Below are 26,037 nucleotides of genomic sequence, written 5' to 3'. Positions count from 1 at the left end.
AAATATATGCTAGTTTTTAGACCCAGTTGTTTGTATGAGATGATTGGTGTTACGGCGTAAAGCCAAGCGCCGGCACGCCAGTCGGGAACGATAGAGAAGAGATGGCTGTGAGAAGACGTTAGCCAATCACACGCTGACAGACCCCTCTCCAGGACGACAACGCGACAGTAGCGGCCCCTATGTGAAGCGGGCATAAACGCCGCGACCGACTGCTCACGGGCCAGTTTAAAAGTGGATTCAAGATTAGCGAGATCTATAGTAGCATCGACATTTGTTACTTTGCTTGTACTATCTATATAGCAGCGACTTAGGATTGTTTGTACTGAAGAACATTGCTTATTTTGCATGTCGCCCTTTGCTTGCGACACATCTGTGTAATTGACAAAGTTAAGTATTGTGATCCTATCCTTTTGGAATAAAACTCATTAATAAGATTAGTTTGCATTGTTTGTCTAGCGAACCGAGTACGTAGGATTCCTAGACTCCTCATATTCGACGACGAACACAGAGACACAAAAATTGGTCTCAATCGTGACTAATTATGTAATATTATGGTCATAGGATACAACTTTTCTGCACTTGGTAAAGCGCACAGTGTTACGTCAACCTTCTTATATCGCACGTTTTGCGTCGCACGCTGTGTTATTGGAGTATACCAGTTATAACTTTTTGCAATACGTATCATTCTTTTGCAGAGAAATACCACAAAACAATAAGCTGAAATTACATTCTGAGCATACTTCGACTCAGACCGTTCCAACAGACTAGTGTCTTTCCATACAGACATATCACTTTATCAGGCCATACAATATTTTCATGAAACAACATCATGTGCTTAACTGTTCTGACTTTCACCCGAAAACCTGTAAGAAGACTCACTTTTTTTCTCTAAAATACATCAAACGTCCTGTGAAAAGAAGTCACTTTTATTGTCTTTCTCTTTTTGTATTTGTTTCCCAAAGCTAGTGTGCATCTCCAACACAATATAATTTCTCCTTCAATTTGAATGCTTTCCAAGAGTTTCAATAAAGCTAAACAGTCAGGAACAATATACACTGTGGTCTATGAAAGAAGAAAGATTAGAATTTACATAACCAAAGAAGACGAGGTCGTTGGCGCCCTAGCTCGAACTGGAGGAAGAAATCAGCCGCTTTTACCATCCCGGCATCTTGCTGAAAACATTTAGGGAGCCTATGGAAAACCTGAATCTGACATGAACCGTTTTCTCCTGAATCTGAGTCCAGTGTGCTAAGCACTGTGCCACTCCTTTTGGTTTGTGATCAAAGGATTTCGCTCAGCTGTTTCCAGGTGTCGAGCGACAAGCTAGCAAGACTGATTTTAGTACGGCTCAAGAGTGAGAACTATTCTGCAGTCAGAATAGGAGAAGTGACGCAAAGAAGAAGCTGACATTAGTGTCAACGAAGGTAGGTTTTACATTTTTTATATTTAATTCACGAAAGATACTGACTTCAAGAGCATCACGTTCAATTATTTCATATCCATAAGCGTTGATCAGTTCAAAATTTATTAACAAAAAACTAACCAACGCATTCTTCTCTCCTGGCTACCCAGTAACGTTAGCATTCTTTATATTTTTGGAACCATTCCAGTAATGCGTGTCTGAGAATTACTCACAGCTTTCTTCCAAAATTTTTCTTGTCGCGCGGGATTACCCGAGCGGTCTTAGGCGTTGCAGTCATGGACTGTGCGGCTGATTCCATCGGAGGTTCGAGTCCTCCCTCGGGCATGGGTGTGTGTGTTTGTCCTTAGGATAATTTAGGTTAACTAGTGTGTGAGCTTAGGGACTCATGACCTTAGCAGTTAAGTCCCATAAGATTTCAAACACATTTGAACATTTTTTAAAATTTTTCTTAATTTTGTATTACACTGCCAACACGCTTGTCATAGTAAGGGGTACCTAAACAGTCGCATCAACACACAGCGTATCTCCCCCCCCCCCCCCTCACCACACCTTCCGGCGGCAAACAATGAAGGTGCCGAATGGTATCCAGTGATAGATTGCCCAAGCATCTTGCACCTCTTGCTGCATTTCGGTAATGGTTCTCTCAGACTCTGCGGAAAGAGCAAGTTCCTTCATCATGCCCCATATGCATTCAATTCGTGAGAGCCCTGGTGAAGTTAGTGACCAGGGCAGTTGTACGTTCCACCGTAGCAGTCGTACGTGGACGTGCAGTGTCCTGCTGGAAAAGCCTGTCACCGTCCTGTCGAAGAAATGGCAATAGCTCGGGGATAATGGCGTCTGCAATGTAGCGGGCATCTACATCTACGTGATTCCTTTTGTATTCACAATAAAGTGCCTGGCAGAGGGTTCAATGAACTACCTTCATGCTGTCTCTCTACCATTCCACTCCCAAACGGCACGCGGGAAAAACGAGCACTTAAATTTTTCTGTGCGAGCCTTGATTTCTCTTATTTTATCGTGATGATCATTTCTCCCTATGTAGGTGGGTGTCAACAGAATGTTTTCGCAATCGGAGGAGAAAACTGGTGATCGAAATTTCGCGAGAAGATCCCGTCGCAACGAAAATCGCCTTTGTTTTAATGATTGTCACTCCAATTCACGTATCATGTCTGTGACATAATCTCCCCTATTTCGCGATAATACAAAACGAGCTGCACTTCTTTGTACTTTTTTGATGCCATCCGTCAGTCCCACCTGATGCGGATCCCACACCGCACAGCAATACCCCAGAATAGGGCGGACAAGCGTAGTGTAAGCAGTCTCTTTGGTAGACCTGTTGCACCTTCTAAGTGTTCTGCCAATGAATCGCAGTCTACCCACAATGTTATCTAGTGATCGTTCCAATTTAGGTTATTTGTAGTTGTAATCCTTAAGTATTTAGTTGAATTTACAGCCCTCAGATTTGTGTGACTTACCGCGTAATCGAAATTTAGCCGATTTCTTTTAGTACTCATGTGAATAACTTCACACTTTTCTTTATTCAGGGACAATTGCCACTTTTCGGACAATACAGATATCTTATCTGAATCATTTTGCAAGTCGTTTTGATCATCTGATGACTTTAAAAGACGGTAAATGAAAGTATCATCTGCAACCAATCTAAGACGGCTACTCAGATTGTCTCCTAAGTCGCTAATATAGATCAGGAACAAGAGAGAGCCTATAACACTTCCTTGGGGAACGCCGGATATTACTTCTGTTTTACTCGATGACTTTCCGTCTATTACTACGAACTGTGACCTTTCTGACAGGAAATCACGAATCCTGTCGCACAATTGAGGCGATATTCCATAGGCACGCAGTTAGGTTAGAAGATGCTTGTGAGGAACGGTGTCGAAAGCGTTCTGGAAATCTAAAAATATGGAGTAAATTTGACATCCCCTGTCGATAGCACTGGTTACTTTACCCTGCAAATATACCAAATATTATGGTAAGTTGTAACTGACCGCTCTCTCCCAGCTCCCCTCCTCCCGCCCCCACATACACACACCATGTAGCCTCGGACGGGACTTCTAGTGCACACTACACTCTTCAGTCAACTCCTTCACGATACCAGATAAGCCATGCTCGGCGCTGCCGTGGTGCCAGCGGTAACCTGGCCAGAAGCACACATGTGTGACCTTAATCCTTCTGCAAGCAGATTGTTCCCAGTGCTCTCTGATGACACAGCAAGTGCCACACGTGCCCGGCTTTCGTCGCTGTATGATGTTCAATCGACATGCGCTGCTCGCACAACGCGTCGATCTTCGCGTACGCCTGTGCCACACGGATGTCCAGAACCTGGTCTACCAGTGTGGGAATGTTCCACAGACCGCTGCTGAAAGCAGCGACAAACCGCCCATGCATTGTGACCAAAACGTGCAACAATCCACCGATACGTCCATCGAGCTTCCCGCAGGCCCCAATGCTCCTGTTCGTATGGCTGAAGCTGTTCATCAGTAGTACGTACTCGTCGGTGGGGTACCCCAGAATGAATGTTGCAAACACTGCCTGCAGAGTCAAAACACAGGGTGCACAGGCAGGCATTCTGAGCGCCCTCTGATTGCCAATTTTCGTGACAAACGAATCATTAACACCAAAATCTCTCATTATGCATATGTTGTACCCTGGTGCCACTGACCGCAGTCCTTGAGGTGGCTGCACGTATCCTTTTTTTTTTTTTTCTCTCAGCAGTGTAATTCGCCAACGGCCTTGCCGCAGTTGTAACACCGGTTCCCGTCAGATCACCGAAGTTAAGCGCTGTCGGGCGTGGCCGGCACTTGGGTGGGTGACCATCCGGGTCGCCATGTGCTGTTGCCGTTTTTCGGGGTGCACTCAGCCTCGTGATGCCAACTGAGGAGCTACTCGACCGAATAGTAGCGGCTCTGGTCAAAGGAAACCATCATAACGACCAAGAGAGCGGTGTGCTGAACACACGCTCCTCCTATCCGCATCCTCATCTGAGGATGACACGGCGGTCGGATGGTCCCGATGGGCCACTTGTGGCCTGACGACGGAATGCTGTGCAGTGTAATTCGAAATCAGAGTCATTCTGAGCTTGTCTTCAGAATGAAACAACACTTAAGACCAAGAGGATTGAGTGCCATAACGTGGTAACATCCAATTTCGGTTCTCTTAGAGCGCAAGCCTCTTTATTCGTATAACGCCTCTGGCGAATTCATCACGAGTAGGTTGAGAGTGCCAACAAGTCCCATCACTTCAATGTTTCGCAAGATCAATGATGGCAGCAAGGCAGATTGCCGAAACATTGCAACGCCAATGACCCATTTGCACTAAAAATTCAGATTCAGATGCGAAATCGTGAATCGCAGCCGTTAGCTTTGTGTTTAAACAACTGTCTTTTATTTTGGTTAAATAATATTTTGTAAGCTTCAATGTTACAATCCTAAGTGTCAACTTCTATACGTAAATTGGTTTCACAGCGCCTGTTCTGATAAGAGGTTAATTTTTTACAATGAAATAAGAAAGTGTGATCGTGTACTGAAGTTTACTTTGTTAGGAACCGCACAGACAATTAAACAGCGATCGTCGGCAACCTTAGCACCTTCTACACAGGTATCACTTTTGTTGTTGACGATCATTCACACCGAGGTTCTTCATCGTTGTTTGTAACTTTTCCACGAATGATTTACAAAAGCTGAAGGAAACATTCAAAAATGGTTCAAATGGCTCTGAGCACTATGGGACTTAACTTCTGAGGTCATCAGTCCCCTATAACTTAGAACTACTTAAACCTAACTAACCTAAGGACATCAGACACACCCATGCCCGGCCAGGATTCGAACCTGCGACCGTAGCGGTCGCGCGGTTCCAGACTGTAGCACCTAGAACCGCTCGGCCACTACGGCCAGCTTGAAACATTCAATAAGCAATGTGTTGCAATAAGTAATGAACACATTTGTTCTCGGCTAATTTCAGTTGAAAACATGCGGAATTTGTTGTGTGACATCGTGGTATAGTCCCGCTTCAGCTCCTATAGTTTCATGAAGCGCCGATATGTGTCGGCGCTATACGTAGCCTTCAAAATGGCCCCTGTAACGTAGCATTCCAAGCAGAAAGGTTTCATTAAGTTTCTTTTGGTGGGAAACCAGAGCATCGTAGATATTCATAGGTGCTTGCAAAATGTCTACGGAGACCTGGCAGTGAGTAGAAGAAATACCGTGAGTCGTTGAGCGAGGCGTCCGTCATCTTCGCAACAACGTCACGCAGACCTGTCCGATGGCGCGCGTGCCGGCCGACCGCACACATCTGCAATGTTGAAACGTGTGGACTCTCTCATTCCAGGGGATCGAAGGATCACACTTAAACATCTCGCTGCTCAATTGGACGTTTCTGTTTGACAGTGCTGACTCATTCGTCCACCAGTTAGTGTACTTAAAGGTGTGGTCCCGCTGGACTCCTCGCAGCATAACAGAAGACCATGAAGAGCAACGAAAGACCATATGTGCGGAATTGCTTGCGCTTTACGAGGCTGATCGTGACAGTTTTTTGTCGAACGTCATCACAGGCAATGAAACATGTGTGTATCACTCCGAATCCATCGAGTGGCGCCACATTACATCTCCTCCGAAGAAAAAGTTCAAAGCCTCACCCACAGTCGGTAAAGATATGACGACGGTCTTCTGGGACTTTGAAGGGATTATTCTGTTTGATGTCTTCCCTTATTGTGCAACGATGAACTCTGAAAAGTATTGTGCTACCCTTAGGAAGCCGGTCGCGGTGGTCTAGCGGTTCTAGGCGCGCAGTCTGGAACCGCGCGACTGCTACGGTCGCAGGTTCGAATCCTGCCTCGGGCATGGATGTTTGTGCTGTCCTTAGGTTAGTTAGGTTTAAGTAGTTCTAAGTTCTAGGGGACTGATGACCACAGATGTTAAGTCCCATAGTGCTCAGAGCCATTTGAACCATTTTTTATCCTTAGGAAATTGAAGAAAAGACTTAAGCGTGTTCGTCGCCATAAAAAATGCAAACGAACTTCTCCTTCTCCATGACAACGCAAGGCCCCACACCCGTCTGCGCACCCGAGAGGAGCTCACGGAACTTCAATGGTCTGTTCTTCCTCAGCCACCCTACAGCCAGTATCCCGTAGACTTCCATCTGTTTGGCCCAGTGAAGGATGCACTCCGCGGGAAGCAGTACGTGGGTGATGGGGAGATTATTGATGCAGCAAGACGTTGGCTCCATCGTCGACAGTAGAGTGGTACCATGCGGTCATACAAGTCTCCCAGCGAGGTGGCGTAAGGCCGTCGCATTGAACGGAGATTGTGTTGAAAAATAGGGTTTTGTAGCCAAAAGAGTGGGGAATAATATGTATATCGGAATCCTGAATAAAACCAACCTGCATTCAGAAAAAAAGTGTTATTGAACGCCCTTCATATGTTGCTTCTTAAAGTTCTTCATTTCCATCTCATTAAAGACCGGAAAAGTAGCAAGAACTTCAGCTTACTCCAGTCATTGCAAATAGGGTACTGTCATGACTCTTCAAAAGACATTGCATTACCCAAACTTTCAGTAAAGTAAGGTATACTTAGTGCAAAGAACGGTTTGCTATTCTGGAATTTCGGTTCTTCTAGATGCGGAAAAATACGACTGTCCGTACTCGTCTGTAATTTAGGCACCATGAAGAATGTTCGTTAGCTCTGCTTTGACGTCAGTTCGTATAATTTTCAACGCAAGTTTTGATGGGCACTTGAAGAAAGACGCCTACTACCACAACTATTCTTATTTTAATGCATTCCTGCGAGTCAAGCAACTGAACGAAAGAAAAGAGGGTTCGAGCGTAACATTCTGTAGGCGTCGCAGTTACTGAAGACAGAACACAAGCTCGGGCAGGAGAAGAATGGGGAAGGAAACTTGTTACGGCCTTACTTGAGGGACTTCCTCGCGTTCATCTCAAGTGGTTTGAGGAAAACGTGGAGAAATTAATGAGGATGATAAGAGGACGGGTATTTTAACTTCGCTCCTCCCAGCTCCAAGTTCAGTGTTTTAATCCTTCATTTGCTGGCTGGACTTAGGAGTCCCGGCGGAGTAGAAGTATGTAACTGCCGGCCGCGGTGGTCTCGCGGTTCTAGGCGCGCAGTCCGGAACCGTGCGACTGCTACGGTCGCAGGTTCGAATCCTGCCTCGGTAATGGATGTGTGTGATGTCCTTAGGTTAGTTAGGTTTAAGTAGTTCTAAGTTCTAGGGGACTGATGACCACAGCAGTTGAGTCCCATAGTGCTCAGAGCCATTTGAACCAGTATGTAACTCAACAGCCCGTTAACCCTGTAGGGACCTAAAGATCCCGTTCCATAGAGTTTGTGCTTCCTACGCTGGAAGTCAGTACTGACTGCACGGCATTGCGAAGCCTATGTATCAGCCTGAAATGTGTATAATCGAACTGCAATTGGATGCTTAGTGCATGGTACAACGCTGCATGGTCACCTAAGTAAAAGTAAGATTTTTATGTGAACTAAGGTGAATGATAATTTCTATCTGGTTACCTCTGTACATTTTTTTTTTTTTTTTGGTCATCAGTCTACTGACTGGTTTGATGCGGCCCGCCACGAATTCCTTTCCTGTGCTAACCTCTTCATCTCAGAGTAGCACTTGCAACCTACGTCCTCAATTATTTGCTTGACGTATTCCAATCTCTGTCTTCCTCTACAGTTTTTGCCCTCTACAGCTCCCTCTAGTACCATGAAAGTCATTCCCTCATGTCTTAGCAGATGTCCTATCATCCTGTCCCTTCTCCTTATCAGTGTTTTCCACATATTCCTTTCCTCTCCGATTCTGCGTAGAACCTCCTCATTCCTTACCTTATCAGTCCACCTAATTTTCAACATTCGTCTATAGCACCACATCTCAAATGCTTCGATTCTCTTCTGTTCCGGTTTTCCCACAGTCCATGTTTCACTACCATACAATGCTGTACTCCAGACGTACATCCTCAGAAATTTCTTCCTCAAATTAAGGCCGGTATTTGATATTAGTAGACTTCTCTTGGCCAGAAATGCCTTTTTTGCCATAGCGAGTCTGCTTTTGATGTCCTCCTTGCTCCGTCCGTCATTGGTTATTTTACTCTCAAAGCATACTGTGTACTCATTAGACTGTTCATTCCGTTCAGCAGATCATTTAATTCTTCTTCACTTTCACTCAGGATAGCAATGTCATCAGCGAATCGTATCATTGATATCCTTTCACCTTGTATTATAATTCCACTCCTGAACCTTTCCTTTATTTCCATCATTGCTTTCTCGATGTACAGATTGAAGAGTAGGGGCGAAAGGCTACAGCCTTGTCTTACACCCTTCTTAATACGAGCACTTCGTTCTTGATCGTCCACTCTTATTATTCTCTCTTGGTTGTTGTACATATTGTATATGACCCGTCTCTCCCTATAGCTTACCCCTACTTTTTTCAGACTCTCGAACAGCTTGCACCATTTTATATTGTCGAACGCTTTTTCCAGGTCGACAAATCCTATGAAAGTGTCTTGATTTTTCTTTCGCCTTGCTTCTATTATTAGCTGTAACGTCAGAATTACCTCTCTCGTCCCTTTACTTTTCCTAAAGCCGAACTGATCGTCACCTAGCGCATTCTCAATTTTCTTTTCCATTCTTCTGTATATTATTCTTGTAAGCAGCTTCGATGCATGAGCTGTTAAGCTGATTGTGCGATAATTCTCGCACATGTCAGCTCTTGCCGTCTTCGGAATTGTGTGGATGATGCTTTTCCGAAAGTCAGATGGTATATCGCTAGACTCATATATTCTACACACCAACGTGAATAGTCGTTTTGTTGCCACTTCCCCCAATGATTTTACAAATTCTGATGGAATGTTATCTATCCCTTCTGCCTTATTTGACCATAAGTCCTCCAAAGCTCTTTTAAATTCCGATTCTAATACTGGATCCCCTATCTCTTCTAAATCGACTCCTGTTTCTTCTTCTATCACATCAGACAAATCTTCACCCTCATACAGGCTTTCAATGTATTCTTTCCACCTATCTGCTCTCTCCTCTGCATTTAACAGTGGAATTCCCGTTGCACTCTTAATGTTACCACCGTTGCTTTTAATGTCACCAAAGGTTGTTTTGACTTTCCTGTATGCTGAGTCTGTCCTTCCGACAATCATATCTTTTTCGATGACTTCACATTTTTCCTGGAGCCATTTCGTCTTAGCTTCCCTGCACTTCTATTTATTTCATTCCTCAGCGACTTGTATTTCTGTATTCCTGATTTTCCCGGAACATGTTTGTACTTCCTCCTTTCATCAATCAACTGAAGTATTTCTTCTGTTCTTCTGTTACCCATGGTTTCTTCGCAGCTACCTTCTTTGTACCTATGCTTTCCTTCCCAACTTCTGTGATGGCCCTTTTTAGAGATGTCCATTCCTCTTCAACTGTACTGCCTACTGCGCTATTCCTTATTGCTGTATCTATAGCGTTAGAGAACTTCAAACGTATCTCGTCATTCCTTAGTACTTCCGTATCCCACTTCTTTGCGTATTGATTCTTCCTGACTAATGTCTTGAACTTCAGCCTACTCTTCATCACTACTACCTTTGTACATAACAACATTAATTTAGATGAAATATCAATACAGTGCCCTCGTGAAACCCAGTTACAACATAAAATATGATTGGGACTGAGGAGTCTCGTCACGTCCACGGCTGCGACTTTACAAGTTGAGGTAACATTGACTTTTTTGCAGATTTGCTTTGACGTTTATAGTTTCTTCTGCTTTCAGGACCTTTTTGTAAATTAGAACATATCCTTGTTGAGCACAGTGTAGTATTAATACAACAGAAATAATGCGTAACTTGTGAAACATTACTGAACTACAGAAAGCAATCTTGTGGGCGGCAAAAATGGTAGGGATGTCAGAAATAACAGCTAAATAAATTTCAAAAGAATGTAAGAAAACGAAAGAAAAGGGGGAAGAGATTAAAATGCCAAAAGACAATGGCGTCATAGAAAAGTAGTTTCTGTAGATGACTTCCCTAAAGCACGAACTTGAAGAAAATTTTTGGAGTACTATGAGCAGAAGAAGTAAATCCCAACACTGAAAAAGCTTCTTATATTTTCGAAAACTGAGATACATTTTCAAGAGAGGAGAACAAACAGTGTAGGAAAATTCTGATCCTAACAGGACATTCCGACAATCTTGCAAAGCGTGTAGAATACGTGAAAGCAATTAGAAATAATGAAAAGCGGCCAAATAAACCAGTGGTATACGCGGACCAAGTGTGGGTGCACAAGTGTTGTACCGTGAAAAAGTGCTGATATCATGGAGTTGCGGGTGTAATGACAAACAGCAGTGCAGGCCAAAGAGCTATGGCTCACGCTGGAGGAGCAATGGGTTTCCTAGAAGAAACAGAGTTCATTTCTGATTGTAAATCTAAATCCAAAGGTTATCACGAAGGTAGAAATGAGGCAAACTATCACAAATAGTTAGAAGACAAACTGATTCCTAATATCCAGGCTGGTAGTATTCTTGTTCTTGATAATACGCCAATACGCCGTATCACAGTCTTCACACAAATAAAACCCTAACTTCTCCAACTCGCAAAAATGATATAACTGAATAGCTCATTCAGAGCAAAATCAGCTTTGAACCGAGCTGAACAAGGAATGAGATTTTATGAATTGTGCTTTATAATAAGCCAAAGTCTGTTTTTAAAGCAGATGGAGTTTTAAAACATAAGGAATGTACTGTTTTGATCTTAGCCCTATAGAGCTAATCTGGAATACAACGACACAAAAATTTGGCGAACAAAAACGTTTCTCCCATTAATTACCATAAAGCAAGTAACCAAAGAGTCTTTACCTAGGTGTGCCCGTTATTTTATTATCTACTTACGATCGTTTTCTTTTATTCTGACAATGTCAAATACATTCACTATGTCAGCTTGTTACAATCGTAGCAGCACCTATCAGAATTCTTGCGAATTCTGCTGTCGTGCCTCGTTGATATGTAGTCTAAACGTCGGAGCAGTACTCAAGAACTGGTCCCACTAACGTCTTGCTTACGATTTCCTTAACATATGCACCCATCACTTCCATGCGAAACTAAGTCTTCCAGTCGCTTTCACTACTACTATCGCTTCACAGTGTTACTTCAAATATTTATTCGGTTTGGCGTGCTCCAGTTCATCACTAATCTTGTAACGGAAAACTGTAGGGTTCTTTCTCTTTCTTATAGGCACTATTTTGCATTTACCCACATTTAAAAAGAGCTACCCTTTAATAAGTTAGAAATTTTGTCCAAGTATATCTCTGCATTTTCTGTAGCCAACAGTACGGTCAGTGAACAATGTGGTAGTGCTACTGGCACTGTTTGTTAAATATTTCATGCATATTGAGATCTGAGATCCTACTACGCGTCTTTGGAGTTCACCGTACGTTACTATCGTTTTCGTCGAACATTTCGCTATTTCTGCTTCTCTCCGGCATCTGTTACTAAATGAGTCGCGCTTGGTGTCTTATATAATCCACCCCACTGCTTGCTCGCCCATGGTTCATATCTGAGAAAGTATTGTAATTTTTACTATAAGTAAAGGAGGCCTACACATCGACCGTACATTCCTCGTACCAGTTACATAAACTATTTAACGCACTGAAGGAAGCCAGAGACATATGGATTCGTTGACTAACCGACATGTTTTCTTTCAAATCTGGCATCAGGCTGTGGTTTGTGTGTTTTACATCATTCCACCTAACAACAGCAACAGCTATGAGTCTGACGGAAGTGACTGCCTTCTATAGCGAACGTCGTCTCTTCCGAACAGAGAGTACGAATCACGTCCTGCACTATAGTCCGCTTGAATGCTAAGAAGCGCAATTCTCATCCACAGTCGGATGTTTCATTTATATATCCGTTCGCACACTCTTTTCACGGCAGAAATGGTTCAAATGGCTCTGAGCACTATGGGACTCAACTGCTGTGGTCATCAGTCCCCTAGAACTTAGAACTACTGAAACCTAACTAACCTAAGGACATCACACACATCCATGCCCGAGGCAGGATTCGAACCTGCGACCGTAGCAGTCGCACGGTTCCGGACTGCGCGCCTAGAACCGCGAGACCACCGCGGCCGGCTTTCACGGCAGAATCAGTGGCTGTATTAACGTACTTAACACCAAAGTCTTCCCATTCATTCGCCGCTATAATAGCCAAAGAATAAAGTGAGTCGTATTGAGGTAAATAAAAAATGGAAAAACGCGTCACGCTCTCCATTTTGAAGCGCTTACGTATAACAATTCGGAGACTAGACTGAAGTCAACACTGCCGGGAAAAAATGCAACACGCTCACGGACTGTGTTCAGTGTCGCTAGGATACACGTCCATACTGAGGGATTGTATGTTGCTGATTCATTTATCACGGTCATCGATGATCAGATGGCGCTCTGGAGACCTGTCTGTGTACTGACTCCGCAAGCAGTAGCTGTGCTGAGTTGAGAGGTGAACAGTGTTTGCAACATTCATTCTAAGGTGCAACAATCCCCCCCCCCCCCCCCCGGCCCCCAAGTATGTGCTCCTAGAATGAAATGTTCACTTTACAGCGGAGTGTGCGTTGATATGAAACTTCCTGGCAGATTAAAACTGTGTACCGGACCGAGACTCGAACTCGGGACCTTTCCCTTTCGCGGGCAAGTGCTCTACCGACTGAGCTACCCGAGCACGGCTCACGCCCCGTCCTCACAGCTTTACTTCTGCCAGTACCTCGTCTCCTACCTTCCAAACTTCACAGAAGCTCTCCTGCGAACCTTGCAGAGCCGGCCGGAGTGGCCGAGCGGTTCTAGGCGCTACGTCTGGAACCGCGTGACCGCTATGGTCGCAGGTTCGAATCCTGTCTCGGGCATGGATGTCTGTGACGACCTTAGGTTAGTTAGGTTTAACTAGTTCTAAGTTCTAGGGGACTGATGGCCTCAGAAGTTAAGTCCCATAGTGCTCAGAGCCATTTGAATCCTTTTTTTTTTCTTTTTTTTTTTTAACCTTGCAGAACTAGTATTCCTGGAAGAAAGGATATTGCAGAGACATGGCTTAGCCACAGCCCGCGGTGTTTCTAGAATGAAATTTTCACTCTACAGCGGAGTGTGCGCTGATATGAAACTCCCTGGCAGATTAAAACTGTGTGCCGGACCGAGACTCGAACTCGGGACCTTTGCCTTTCGCGGGCAAGTGCTCTACCGACTGAGCTATCCAAGCACGACTCACGCTCCGTCCTCACAGCCTTAATTCCGCCAGTACTTCGTCTCCTACCTTCCAAACTTCCTTTCTTCCAGGAGTGCTAGTTCTGCAAGGTTCGCAGGAGAGCTTCTGTGAAGTTTGGAAGGTAGGAGACGAGGTACTGGCGGAATTAAAGCTGTGAGGACGGGACGTGAGTCGTGCTTGGGTAGCTCAATCGGTAGATCACTTGCCCACGAAAGGCAAAGGTCCCGAGTTCGAGTCTCGGTCCGGCACACAGTTTTAAACTGCCAGGAAGTTTCATATGTGCACCTGTTGAACGACTTCAGCCATTTGAACAGTGGGCCACTATGGGCCTGCGGCAAGCTGGGTGGACGTACCGAGGGCTCGCTGCACATGTTGGACACAATGTATTGGTGGTGCGTCGCTATTTTCAGCAGTGGTCTATGGAACATTCACCCACCTGCAGACCAGGTTCTGGGCGTCCGCACAGCACGGACGCATATCGAGATCGACGCATTGTGAGAGCAGTAGTGGCCGATCGAACATCAGCCACAGAAAAAATCTGGGAGCACGTTACACCTGATGTGTCACCAAGGAGCGTTGGGAAACGCCTGCTTGCAGCAAGACTACGATAATGCGTACCTCAGACCAGGCTACCACTGACACCACAACACCGTCTAGCAGGGTTACTGTGATGTGGTGAGAGAGGCGACTGGAGAGTGGAATGGCACTGTGCTGTCTTCAGTGAAGAGAATAGGTTCTGTATGTATGCAAGAAATGGACGTAGACTTGTACGGCATAGATCTGCTAAGCGGCCTAATCTGGAGTGTATTCACCCAAAACACACAGGTCCCGCCCCAGGCTTCGTGGTATTGGGGCCACAATTACAAGAAGCTGTCACATATAGTGCTCCTATAGAGTAGAGTAACCAGTGCCCGCTACATCGCACAGGTCGTTATCGCCGTGCTACTGCCAGTTCTTCGACAGGACGGTGACGTGCTTTTTCAGCAGGACAGTGGATGTCATGGCTGCTGCGACCGAACGTGCTCTTCCTAGCGTACAACAACTGCCCTGCCAAGCAAGATCAGCAGATTTTTTTTTACCAAATGAACACGTATGGGACATGATGAAGCAGGAAATTACTCGTTCTCCAAAGCCTTTTGCCGAATTGCGGCAAATGGTGCAAGATTGAAAAGTTCGTGCAAAAATAAAAACTACTTACGTGTTTGGGGTAAACTTTTTTATTTTTCGACATAGTCTCCTTTTAGACTTACACACTTCGTCCAACGCTGTTCTGATTTGTTGATCCCTTCCGAATAATAGGAAATGTCCAAGTCTGCAAAATAGCTATTAGTTGCTGCAATCGCCCCCTCGTTTGAATAAAATCTTTGTCCCACCAGCAATTTCTTCAAATTGGGGAACAAATAGTACTCCAAGGGAGCCAAATCTGGAGAATAGGGGGGATGTGAAACGAGTTGGAATCCTATTTCCATTAATTTTGCGACCACAAGGCTGAGGTGTGTGCTGGTGCATTGTCGTGATGGAAAAGGACTTTTTTGCAGTCCAATCGCCGGCGTTTTCCTTGCAGCTCGGTTTTTCAAACGGTCCAGTAACGATGAATAATATGCACCTGTAATAGTTCTACCCTTTTCCAGATAGTCGATGAGGATTATCCCTTGCGAATCCCAAAAGACAGTCGCCACAAACTTTCCGGTCGAAGGAATGGTCTTCGCCTTTTTTGGTGCAGATTCTCCCTTGGTAACCCATTGTTTAGATTGTTGTTTGGTCTCAGGAGTATAGTAATGTATCCATGTTTCATCCACAGTGACGAAACGACGCTTAAAGTCCTGCAGATTCCTCCTGAACAGCTGTAAACAATCGTTGCAACACTTCACACGATTCCGTTTGTGGTCAAGCGTGAGCAATCGCGGAACCCGTCTTGCAGAGAGCTTTCTCATACCGAAATGTTTATGCAAAATATTATGTAGCCGTTCATTCGAGATGCCCACAGCACTAGCAATCTCAGGCACCTTAACTCTTCTGTCTTCCATCACCATATCATGGATTTTATCAATGATTTATGGAGTCGTAACCTCCACAGGGCGTCCAGAACGTTCAGCATCACTTGTGCCCATATGGCCACTCCGAACATTTTGAAACCACTTATAAACTGTTCTAATCGAAGGTGCAGAGTCACCTTAATGTTTATCAAGCTTCTCTTTAGTCTCCTCAGGCGTTTTGCCTTTCATAAAGTAATGTTTAATCACCACACGAAATTCTTTTTCGTCCATTTTTTGACAATCAACCGACTTCCTTGATTCACACGAATGCCAAATACAAAGAAATAGACCAATATGGCTGAAACTTGGTGTGCGTTCTTTCTAAAGATGCTACTAACTAAACATGACATTGATACGAGCTGATGGTGCCATCTCTCGGACTTTGCACGGACTTTTCAAACGCCCCTCGTATTAATGCGACTGTTTGGGCACACTTTACGGTGACTGGGTGTTTCATTTGGTCTAAATTTGCTATCATTTACACCTATAATGATGAACTACCTGTCATATCACTTGTCAAGACCTTGCCCCTGTTTTCCGGCATTGCAGAAGCAGATATCATCAAGGACAGGTACGGTACCTCCTTTTGCGCTAAAGTGACCATCCAAGACATAATTCTTAAGACGTATCACGCTGCCTTGTCTGTTTCGTTTAATGTAATCGGTCCGCCTTTTATACTGGTCACCCCACCATACTTCTTTGCTTTTGGTTCTTGTAACTTTGTAAATAGACTCTCCCGTGAATCGAACAGTGCTGCACGTTCAGTATCTCCTGCTACTCCTGTTTGGTACGGGTCTCACACATGTGGGTACCACGTTTCGTAAGCAATCTCAGTTGCAGACTGAGTCCATTTTCTCAGTGGCTTACCAATGAACTGATGTCTGCTAACCACTTTACCTACAACAGAGCCCGTGTGATCATTCCATTACGGGTTTCGCAAATGGTTACAACCTTTTATCTGTTAACACTAGGGTTAGAGAAATATGTCGTTTCCTCTTTGCCTATCATCTTCAATTTCAGCATTTACAGTGAATATCTTTAATTCTGCATACCAATGAGCGATCTGACAGTCACAGCAGAAGTACCGGAAACTTCATTAAGCTACTCAATGCTTTTTATTGTTCCGTTTCTTTTTAAATTGTCTGGACTAACATAATCATTTCTCTTGTACTGTAATAAAGAAACTGAAATCTCTTTCAACAAAACTTTTCTAGTTAAGTGGCCTTGCCGTCATGTAGCATTAAAGATCAAACAATTCAGTGGCTGTTGCAGTGGCCTTCGTATAAGTAGTGTTTACGAAAAGAAGGTATGACAGTCTATTTTGTAATCATGGCAACAGAGTCCTTTCTTAAGCGCCAAAAGGTCAATAATATTGACAATATTTTCCGGATGTGCAGTAATATTGACCGTCTCACTCCTAAACTTTCCTAGAGATTCCGCAATAATATCAAGAACATCAAAAACTTTGGATATATATTGCGCTTCATGGAAATATTCTGTAGTCTGTGCGCAGTATTGACACTATCCTTGACAGTCTTTTCGCGTGTTGCACAAGCCAAAAAGATTACGTTAGGTTAGATTCGCTAATGTTATGTGGGAAATGAGCTCGAAACAAGACAAAATAGCATTATTATTAGAGTCCTCGTAATGTAAAAATCGGCATTGCAAGGTTTGGGCAGATGAGTAAAAACTTGGAAGTGATAGAATGATAAAGAGTATGATTTGTTCCTCAGAAAATATAAGGAACGGATGTGCAGGAAGATGCTTCCAAAAAATTTAATTAATGTAAAATTGTGAATAAGAGTATATATAGATATTTTTCTCTGTGCATACATTACCACCCGAATATAATCCTTTAGCGCATGTATTGTTGCACGGTACGTTTCCATAACCATGTCTCAAATAATGTAAGGCCGAACAGCACTTTTAAGTTTCAAGTCTTCGAAAGAACTGCCAGTAGCAAGATATCGTAGCGTAATAAAAGCTGACTTAGTGCAACTGGGCCTCGCAAAGTATTATTTTGTTTTTTGGTGATGAGGACATGGGCGGCTGCAGAAGTTATGACAATGTACAGCGAGAACCATTTCTAGTAATGTATCGATCATTAACACACCTACAGTTACGATAATCTTTTTTTTTTTTCGTACACTCTCAGTTCTCTCAGTAAGTTATCGTGAGTCTACTTTGACATTCCTCGAACTAATTTTCCATCCACCTTTTTTCTCCCTGCTACAAAGTAGAGCAGTCATCGCAGTAGCAGCATATTCATCGTCCAACATTCCGAACCACTTTTTTTGCACAATAGGCTACAATTGACAATAGTGTTTAGCAGCCTAGTGTGAACGTCAATAATATTGCACAATGTTGTGCAGTATTGTTGACAGTCTAGAGGTCGTTTTATGGTATCTAGTCGAACACATCCCGCAACTGCAATGAATGAACGTTTGACCTTAGTTTCCTCATTCAGATTTCGCTGCAACATCAAAATGTGGGAATGCAATTGTTTTACAAAATTTCAATTCCACATAACGTTGTTGTCCAAGTATTCCTCGCATTCTTGAAAAGTTAATTTGCTTCCAATTTCCTGACTGTTTTCAATGTCATTACATTAATCGCTCGTAACGTCGCAACGTTGTAATTCGGAATGTACGTTGTTGCTCTAGGATATCATTACGTTGACATATTTTGATCTGATAATCTATTTAACGTAAAACGCAATACCGTCTAAAGTAGTAATGGTTTTTGTCTCTATACAAGACGGGCTGTAGAAGCCTATGTTGCTAAGTATGGTCGTGTTTGTGTTTTGAGACGGTCTCAACCTAGACAGAAACGTTAGAAACGACAGTGTAACACAGATTCTCTGAAACTCAGGAAATAAAAAAGAAACAGACAATTATAAGCTGTATATACCCTTTGAATAAGGCATGAAAAACAAATACTGTGTTTACGCCACGTAAAATTAACTTAAAAAGTTAAAGATTGAGGAACCATTTCGAGCAGTGATGTGAAGCATCCATTTATACATTATCGTATTAAACAACGATTCTACTTTAAAAGTCACTACAGCTTTCCATCGTATACGCACGATTAGTTGCTCGATACAGAGTTCAAAAGCCTCTAGTTATGAAGATATACTGTTCGACGAACAAAAAGGTTTAAGAATTTCGATTGAAGCAAAAATCTGATGTTACCATCACAGTATTTAAAAGCGAACGGTTTGAAACACACCGACTTCTAAATGTAGGAGAGCACATCAATAATAAATAGAAACTTCAATTGGCCCTAGAGACATGTAATTAAATTTCATATAGCGCCCTCGCTTTTATAGACAGGAACCCCCGCGTTCTTTGTATTTTTTTCTTTTTTCACTGGAATCGGATATTTGTGTTCCGTCAATGACGCTGGAGAGAGCGAGAGGACACCGGTGGCGCTGGATGCTTAAAAAATAAATAAATAAAATTGAATGAATAACTAAAAGCAAAGTGTGATAACTGTAACGGTGTACTTCTAATCTTGAAAAACGATCGACTTTTCACATAACTGTGCTGGAGTAAACCTGGCAGTATTTGTGGTTAAGTACTGTATTACTTTCACCTTAGCACTGGATGAGAAGCTTTCAAACATTTTTATGGGGTGAGGTGCATACTACCTTCAAATTTAAGACAGAAATAAATTACTATTCGTTGTGCCATATCGCCACACTCCTCATTTTGCTTTTATGAATTAAAGAACCCAAATAACAGATCATTATAAATACGAATCTCTTAACACCGAGGATGACAATAAGATTTAGAAATGTAAATAGGAATAAAAATACCTCGTTTCTTTCGTGGCTATAAATTGCCGACTTATGGATGGATTCCACACAGCGTTCTACTTTTCTGTTCCATGCACAATAAGGGAACTCTGCATTTATGTCAGCGACTATGGAAAGCTAACTTTAATTTGACATTCAATGTTCATCAATGGAATTTCCTGCCTGAGAGCTACGAAGATGACCAACGCTTCCAAGTTTAGCCAAACCAGTGGTCCGCGTTAGACGCCACGCGCTGCAAGTAATACGAAACCGCACAAAGAGTTAGCATCTGTTCTAATTTCAACAGCTTGTAAAGCCTGCGAAACTACGCTAAAAGGCTGCTGGAAAAACGAAGCCCGTCTATAGTTAAAGTGATTAGTGCTTACAACGAGTACTTACGAAGTATTGAAAGTGCAGAAAAACTGGTACCGTCGAGCTGCAAAACCTTGTTTGCTACTGATGCCACGGTCGCTGGCTAGCGTTTTCGTTATCTCACTGAAAATGAAAAAGAAACGCCTGGTAAAACAAAATTAATAATCACTTTCTATAACTGGCAGGAATATAGTGCGCACTATTCGGTTTTTAAAGTGTGCGCTACGGCGCTCTTATGGAAAGATGCGTGGAAATATTGTTTAAATATCTCTCCTGACGATACGAAACGTCTTTGTGTACAACAACAATTATGTTAGTTTTTTTCTTTCACTGCGATAAATTTAGAATAGAGGAGTGGAAATAAGTCGCAAGTTATACGGAAGCGCGCACGTCAGTTTAAAATAGCAACTGATATTTTTATAATTGCTGGGGAGAAAAGCGTTTATTGAAATTGTTTATTGCTAATGTTGTCTTACCAGAGGGAATGCAGTGATGCTTCATAAAGTTCGCTGTTCTAAAGAACGTCGTTCTGAAACTTTTAACTACCGCACTTCGCACCCTCCATGTCGTTTCGTCGTCTACTGCCGACAACAGATGGCAGCACTTCATCTCCACAGATAACATAGAAATGAATGTCGGAGATGCTTACTGCATTGTGAAGCAGGTGCAGGAGGTCGTGTTAAAGATTGCGGAAATGCAGTGTGTACAAATTTTGAGACAGAATTTATTTATTATGAAGTAGTTGCGGGAGTATGTTTTTCTGACGTTAACCAAGAGTTGTGTCGAAAAATGGAATAATGACAACTAAATCTGAAATTAACCTCCAAAATTTCTATGTTTACAATTCTTCGTATGGGCAGAAGGAAGGGGAGGTAGGACCCATGACGCTTATTTTTATGAGAATTACAGAAATCTTAATTAGTAAAGAGGAAACTGATATTCTCGTTGCAGGAACTCAAAAATATATTGTATTATTACCCGCCGCAAACAGACGTCGATACTCAGATGAAAAATGTTGGCCTTAGTGAAGCAATAATTAAGTTTACCGAGTAAGTATATCGGATGCAATTCAAGTAACTATTACTTTTGGAGCGGTAGTCAACAGATCATTTTGTTTGTTTGTTTTTCTTTTTATGATTGCAGTACTTTCAGTCCAGACCTACCATGTGACTCACTACATACACAGAAGACGAAGCAACTTTACTATGAACCAGAGAGCGGTTTTTGGATGGTGATGGTAATTAGGATTTTTGCCTGGCATTGTAAAATTTCATTGGCGAAGTGCCGTCAAAACATAGCACAGTTGTTTCGCCATATAACCAACAGAAAAAGACAAAGTTCAAATCAGTTAAAACATGCAGTAGGGAATAACATGTAGAATCCATATTATTACCAGTCGAAATATATTTATTTTTCTGAATGGGTTAGTAACTATTTGATGGTTTCCATTGAGTTTATTTATAGTAGTAACAAAACATTACAATTACACAAGCCTACCAATTTACTGAGAGCAATCTAGCCACATTGGGAGACAGTGGACACACAAATTATTTGTTTGCCAGTAGGAATGCCCCTGCTAGGCAATAGTTTTACTGAATTTAAACACACACACACACAAACACACACACACACACACACACTCTCTCTCTCTCTCTCTCTCTCTCTCTCTCTCTCTCTCTCTCTCTCTCTCTCTGTTCTCAATGTTTTCTTAAGATTATTTCAATTGCTAACTACTTCGTTTGAATCTGATTCTAAAATAAAATTTCTAATTTACAGACTGTGAACATTCCTTGCGTCTCAAAGACGAAAGATGATACAGAGTATTTGGAATATCAGAGTGATGATGTCCAAGACACTGTCTATTTGGCTGTGTTAAAACAGTCATATCAGATGTTTCGCTTGTTCAAGAACTCATTCACAGCCATTCTTGATAGTAAGGATGGAGATGTTGGATACTTGAAACAGAAACTGGAAAATTTCTTTTCAAGAGTAAGATTTTACTGTTGTGTTGTCTGTAGAATTATGTAATGGATACAATCAATGTTCCTAATGTTCTGAGTATTGTCAAATCAACACACATGTAAATTGCACTGGAAAACTTACTGAGGGTATTAATATTCCTGGTATTTAATGTACGTGGGTATCTAAATTATTAATTAGTAAATGTGTGTTTATTGTTCTGTGGTGTTTTTAAGTTTAATCAAATGTGCCCTTTTCCAGCCCACTCTCCCCTTATTGAATTATGTATAATGCAGTGTCTGTCTATCTCTCTTTTTTCTTTAAAATTTTGGATCAAGTGATATATATTATTTTTGTATCTGGGGGGGGGGGGGGGATCTTCTGAAATTTTCCTATCACATTAAATATAGGAATAGCTAGTGGCATTAAATCTGATCTTTGCAGTATCTCCTCACACTGAAGCTCAACCATTGTGACGTACTGGATGTATTTCAAGGAATTCAGTTCCTTCCATTAGATAAACAAACATTCCTCAGAGTGCAGTGTTTTGTTAACCTCATTGAGGCTATGTTCCAACAAGTGAAATATACAGCCTTCCTGTACAATGACCAACTAGTCTGGTAAGTGTTAATTCATATAGAAAATGAATTGTTTCCTTAAGCCCTAACATCTTGGAAATAATTCCCTAATTTTTCAGGAGTGGATTAGAGCCTTGTGATATGCAAGTGGTCTATAGGTATCTAGTAACAAGTCTTCTTCCAGCTCATTTAGAGACAGAGTTGCAAGGTGGATCTATGCCCCGACATCCAACAACACAGTTTTCAACCACTCATTATGGAAGGTTTGTTGCACTTCTTATTTTGTAAATTTCTGTGTGGAAGTACTATACAATTAATGAGCAAACCACACCATGTACAGGGTTATTCTAAATGATGGGCCTATTTTCAAAACTTTTTATTTACTCAAGTACAAATCCAAAATGAACAGGCTTTATGGGCCATTCCATTGGAAATCATCACATGGGGGTTGCATCATGCTTACAGATTTTAATGAAATTTGGTACAGTTAATATCTGCACTAAAGTAAGTTCATATATCACGTATTGCAATTTGAATACCCTGGCGGACTGAGCCAGGCCCTCCCAAAGTTACAATTTTTGGCCAAAAAAAAGGTGCCACCATGTGTGATATACTAGCTCCTGTAGTAAATCAAATACAGCCAAAAGGTTGGTCTCATTTGAAAAGTAACACCTCTCACTTCTAGGAGAAAGCAAGGATGTGTTGCAATGGGCCATGGTTTGGAAGTAATACATGGGCAAACGGCTATACAGGTTACCACATTTTTGCAAGTTTCCAATATTTTTTTATCTCATGTATGAATGATAGTACTGAAACATCATTTGGTGTGTGTAGAGAGGTGATAAGGCTGAATCCATAAAACAAATTTGGTTATGTTACTTGCATGCACACATTGACTTTTTGGATTTTGCAAACTGCGAAATTGTCAAAAGTCAGTATTTGGGACCTCCCCAAATGCAATATGTGCAAGGTTACAGCATGCTGCAAATTGCTTCATTATGTAGCTTCTTTCTAAGTCTAATTACCCCCCAAAATATCTTTGTGTGACTCCCATTTATTGTAAGCCATTTAACAATGGTCTAATACAGATACACCACATATTATACCAGGCATTCCATGAGTGAATGAGCCTATGAGTGGAAGTTAAAAATGTGACAGTCATGACTGTGAATAGTTTCAATCAAATCCTGAGGCACTGAAGTTACATGTAGAGAATAGAATCATTCTGCAACCTTTTTTCCCCCTTTCGTTTATCACCATAATCTTAGAGAAGTTACACTTGTGGGTGGTAGTAGTAAACAGTAGATTGTCAAGTTTCCAATGATTTAACATCATTATTGACAAACAGTTCATTGTTGCAACGATTGCCCAACGTTATTGACAAACAGTTCATTATTAAGCATGTTTTCAGAAGCATACCTAGAAAACTGCTAAACTAGTAGGCATCACCAAGTTCGTTTGAATTAATCTTTTTTTTCCCATCTGTCACTAAAATCGTGCATCAGTTTGTGATAGTAAGGAAAGACTTTCATTTCATTGAGTCATGCTCAAGAACTACTGAATTCTATAAGTTATATTTTAATTAAAGTCGTTTTTTCGTACATAAACAATGTGATGGATGGTACATGCTACTTGTGATGGATGGGACAATTTATATGAGATAATTGGGTTAAAACCTATCCCCCAAAGCATCAAACCATACACTGCTATGTTTCAGGGATGTTTTCTGAAGTGTCCAAATTGAATTAAGTTAAATTCAACATTAAATTTTTAATTTTTCACTCTGTTTTATTTTTATGGTGTTAATCCATAACTACTAGTTAACTGCAGACAAAAATAATGGTGAATCACTGTAATTGCCCATCAGTCTTGTCTATTTAAAGAAATCAAGGATTTAAATTAAACATTTTATTTTGATATCCCTAACTCCAAATGTCCCATCCGTCATTTGTGGAGAGCCTGATGCATGTAATAATAACTCTTCAGGCTTTCCCGGCGAGATCTTGACATGTGGAATAATCGGGTCTACTGCCGGATGTTTGTGTCGCTCTGGCACAATATTTCGGCCACGTAACTCGTTGCCTTCTTCAGGTGCTACCTGAGACTGCCGTGTTGGAGGATCTTGTCTAGTATTTATGCCCAGAGGGCGCTGGGTGCTCTCTTTGCTGTCCGCGCCCACCTGGCGCTGCTTGTAATGTGTTGTCTCTTCCCCGGTGTTCCCTCGGATGTCCGCGCCCGACTTGGGTGCCATCTGTGGCAGCTCTCTGAGGCCTGTCCTGTGTCGGGCATTCCGTTCACGGTCCGCGCCCACCAGGTGCTGCTCCTGAGGTTTATACCCCTCCCTGGTGCTCCCACGGACGTCCGTGCCCAGCTCGTCCACCATCTGTGGTCGTGGCAGTTGTCTGGGGCCGGACCCGCATGTGGCGTTCCGTTCGTGGTCCGCGCCCGCTTGGCACTGCTCCCGAGGTGTTGGCACTTCCCTGGTGCTCCGACAAACGTCCGCGCCCGCCTAGTCCACCATCTGCAGTTGTGGCAGCTGTCTGAGGCCCGTCTCACGTCGGGGGCTCTGATCGCGGTCCGCGCCCTCCTGGCGCTGCTTGTAAGGTGTTGTTTCTTCCCCGGTGCTCCCTCAGACGTCCGCGCTTGACTTGGTCTCCATCTGTGGCAGCTCTCTGAGGCCTGTCCTTTGTTGGGCCCTCCATTCGCGGTCCGCGCTCGCCTGGCGCTAATCCTGCGGTGTTGGCACTTCCCTGGTGCTCTGGCGGTCATCCGTGCTCGGCTCGTCCATCATCTGCGGTCATGGCGGCTGTCAGAGGCCCGTCCTGCGTCGGGAGTTGCGTTCGCGGTCCGCACCTGCCTGGCGCTACTCTTGCAGTGTTACTACTTCTTGAGGAGTTTGTTTGTTCATTTCGTTGAGCCCTGATAAGCTCCAGAGCCGGACTCCAAGCCGAGCTGAGTTGGTAACCGTTGTCTTGGTTTATTAGGTTGTCTGTGGCCTTGATCTCAGAGAGCTACCACAGATGGTGCCGAAGTCGGGTGCGGACGTCCGAGGGAACACCGGGGAAGAGACAACACATTACAAGCAGCGCCAGGCGGGCGCGGACGGCAAAGAGAGCACCCAGCACCCAGCGCCCTCTGGACAAGATCCTCCAACACGGCAGTCTCAGGTAGCACCTGAAGAAGGCAACGAGTTACGTGGCCGAAATATTGTGCCAGAGCGACACAAACATTCGGCAGTAGACCCGATTATTCCACATGTCATGTAATAATAATTTATGGGTCAATGGAAGTGGCCTATTCCACCCGTCTGCTTTGAACTGTAATGGTTGTAGATGTCGTCTTGTTGTTTGATGCTGCCCTCTGGTGGTGGTGATGGTGTGTGTGTGTGTGTGTGTGTGTGTGTGTGTGTGTGTGTGTGTGTGTGTGTGTCCGTCCTTGGTGTTGGATGTGTGAAGTCGCTGGCAGTGCCCCCCCACCTTTTTTTTTTTTTTTTTTTTTTTTTTTTTTTTTTTTTTTTTTGTGTGTGTGTGTGTGTGTGTGTGTGTGTGTGTGTGTGTGTGTGTGTGTGGCTACTGTTGTTGGGTGTGGATATGACGATGAAATGTAACAGTGCTTGCT

General features: G+C 42.9%; 2 protein-coding genes, 1 non-coding gene and 1 pseudogene across 3 annotated transcripts in view; 2 read left to right on the top strand and 2 right to left on the bottom strand.

Moving 5' to 3' along the window:
* Positions 1–20,486, bottom strand: part of LOC124709133 — a 490,737-nt gene extending 470,251 nt beyond the window's left edge. Inside the window, exons 1-2 of the mRNA XM_047240800.1 lie at positions 20,359–20,486; positions 19,910–20,005 (exon numbers count right to left, since the gene is read on the bottom strand). The gene's annotated coding sequence lies outside the window, so the exon portion shown is untranslated. The remainder of the gene's footprint in view (positions 1–19,909; positions 20,006–20,358) is intronic.
* LOC124725713 lies at positions 4,165–4,282 on the top strand (annotated as a pseudogene).
* On the bottom strand, positions 13,599–13,673 carry Trnas-cga. The gene has a single exon. It is a non-coding gene; the product is annotated as a tRNA-Ser (tRNA).
* Positions 20,487–20,488: 2 nt separating the features above from the next.
* LOC124709145 (vacuolar fusion protein CCZ1 homolog) overlaps positions 20,489–26,037 on the top strand; it is a 51,071-nt gene continuing 45,522 nt past the window's right edge. Inside the window, exons 1-6 of the mRNA XM_047240819.1 lie at positions 20,489–20,754; positions 20,834–20,931; positions 21,026–21,119; positions 21,659–21,871; positions 22,286–22,461; positions 22,539–22,682. Coding sequence (XP_047096775.1) covers positions 20,680–20,754; positions 20,834–20,931; positions 21,026–21,119; positions 21,659–21,871; positions 22,286–22,461; positions 22,539–22,682 — 800 coding nt within the window. The 5' untranslated portion in view covers positions 20,489–20,679. The remainder of the gene's footprint in view (positions 20,755–20,833; positions 20,932–21,025; positions 21,120–21,658; positions 21,872–22,285; positions 22,462–22,538; positions 22,683–26,037) is intronic.

This window comes from Schistocerca piceifrons, chromosome 1, assembly GCF_021461385.2.
Source record: "Schistocerca piceifrons isolate TAMUIC-IGC-003096 chromosome 1, iqSchPice1.1, whole genome shotgun sequence".
Taxonomy (NCBI): domain Eukaryota; kingdom Metazoa; phylum Arthropoda; class Insecta; order Orthoptera; family Acrididae; genus Schistocerca; species Schistocerca piceifrons.
The sequence above is the reverse complement of the archived record's forward strand: the minus strand, read 5'-3'. Positions and strand labels throughout refer to the sequence as shown.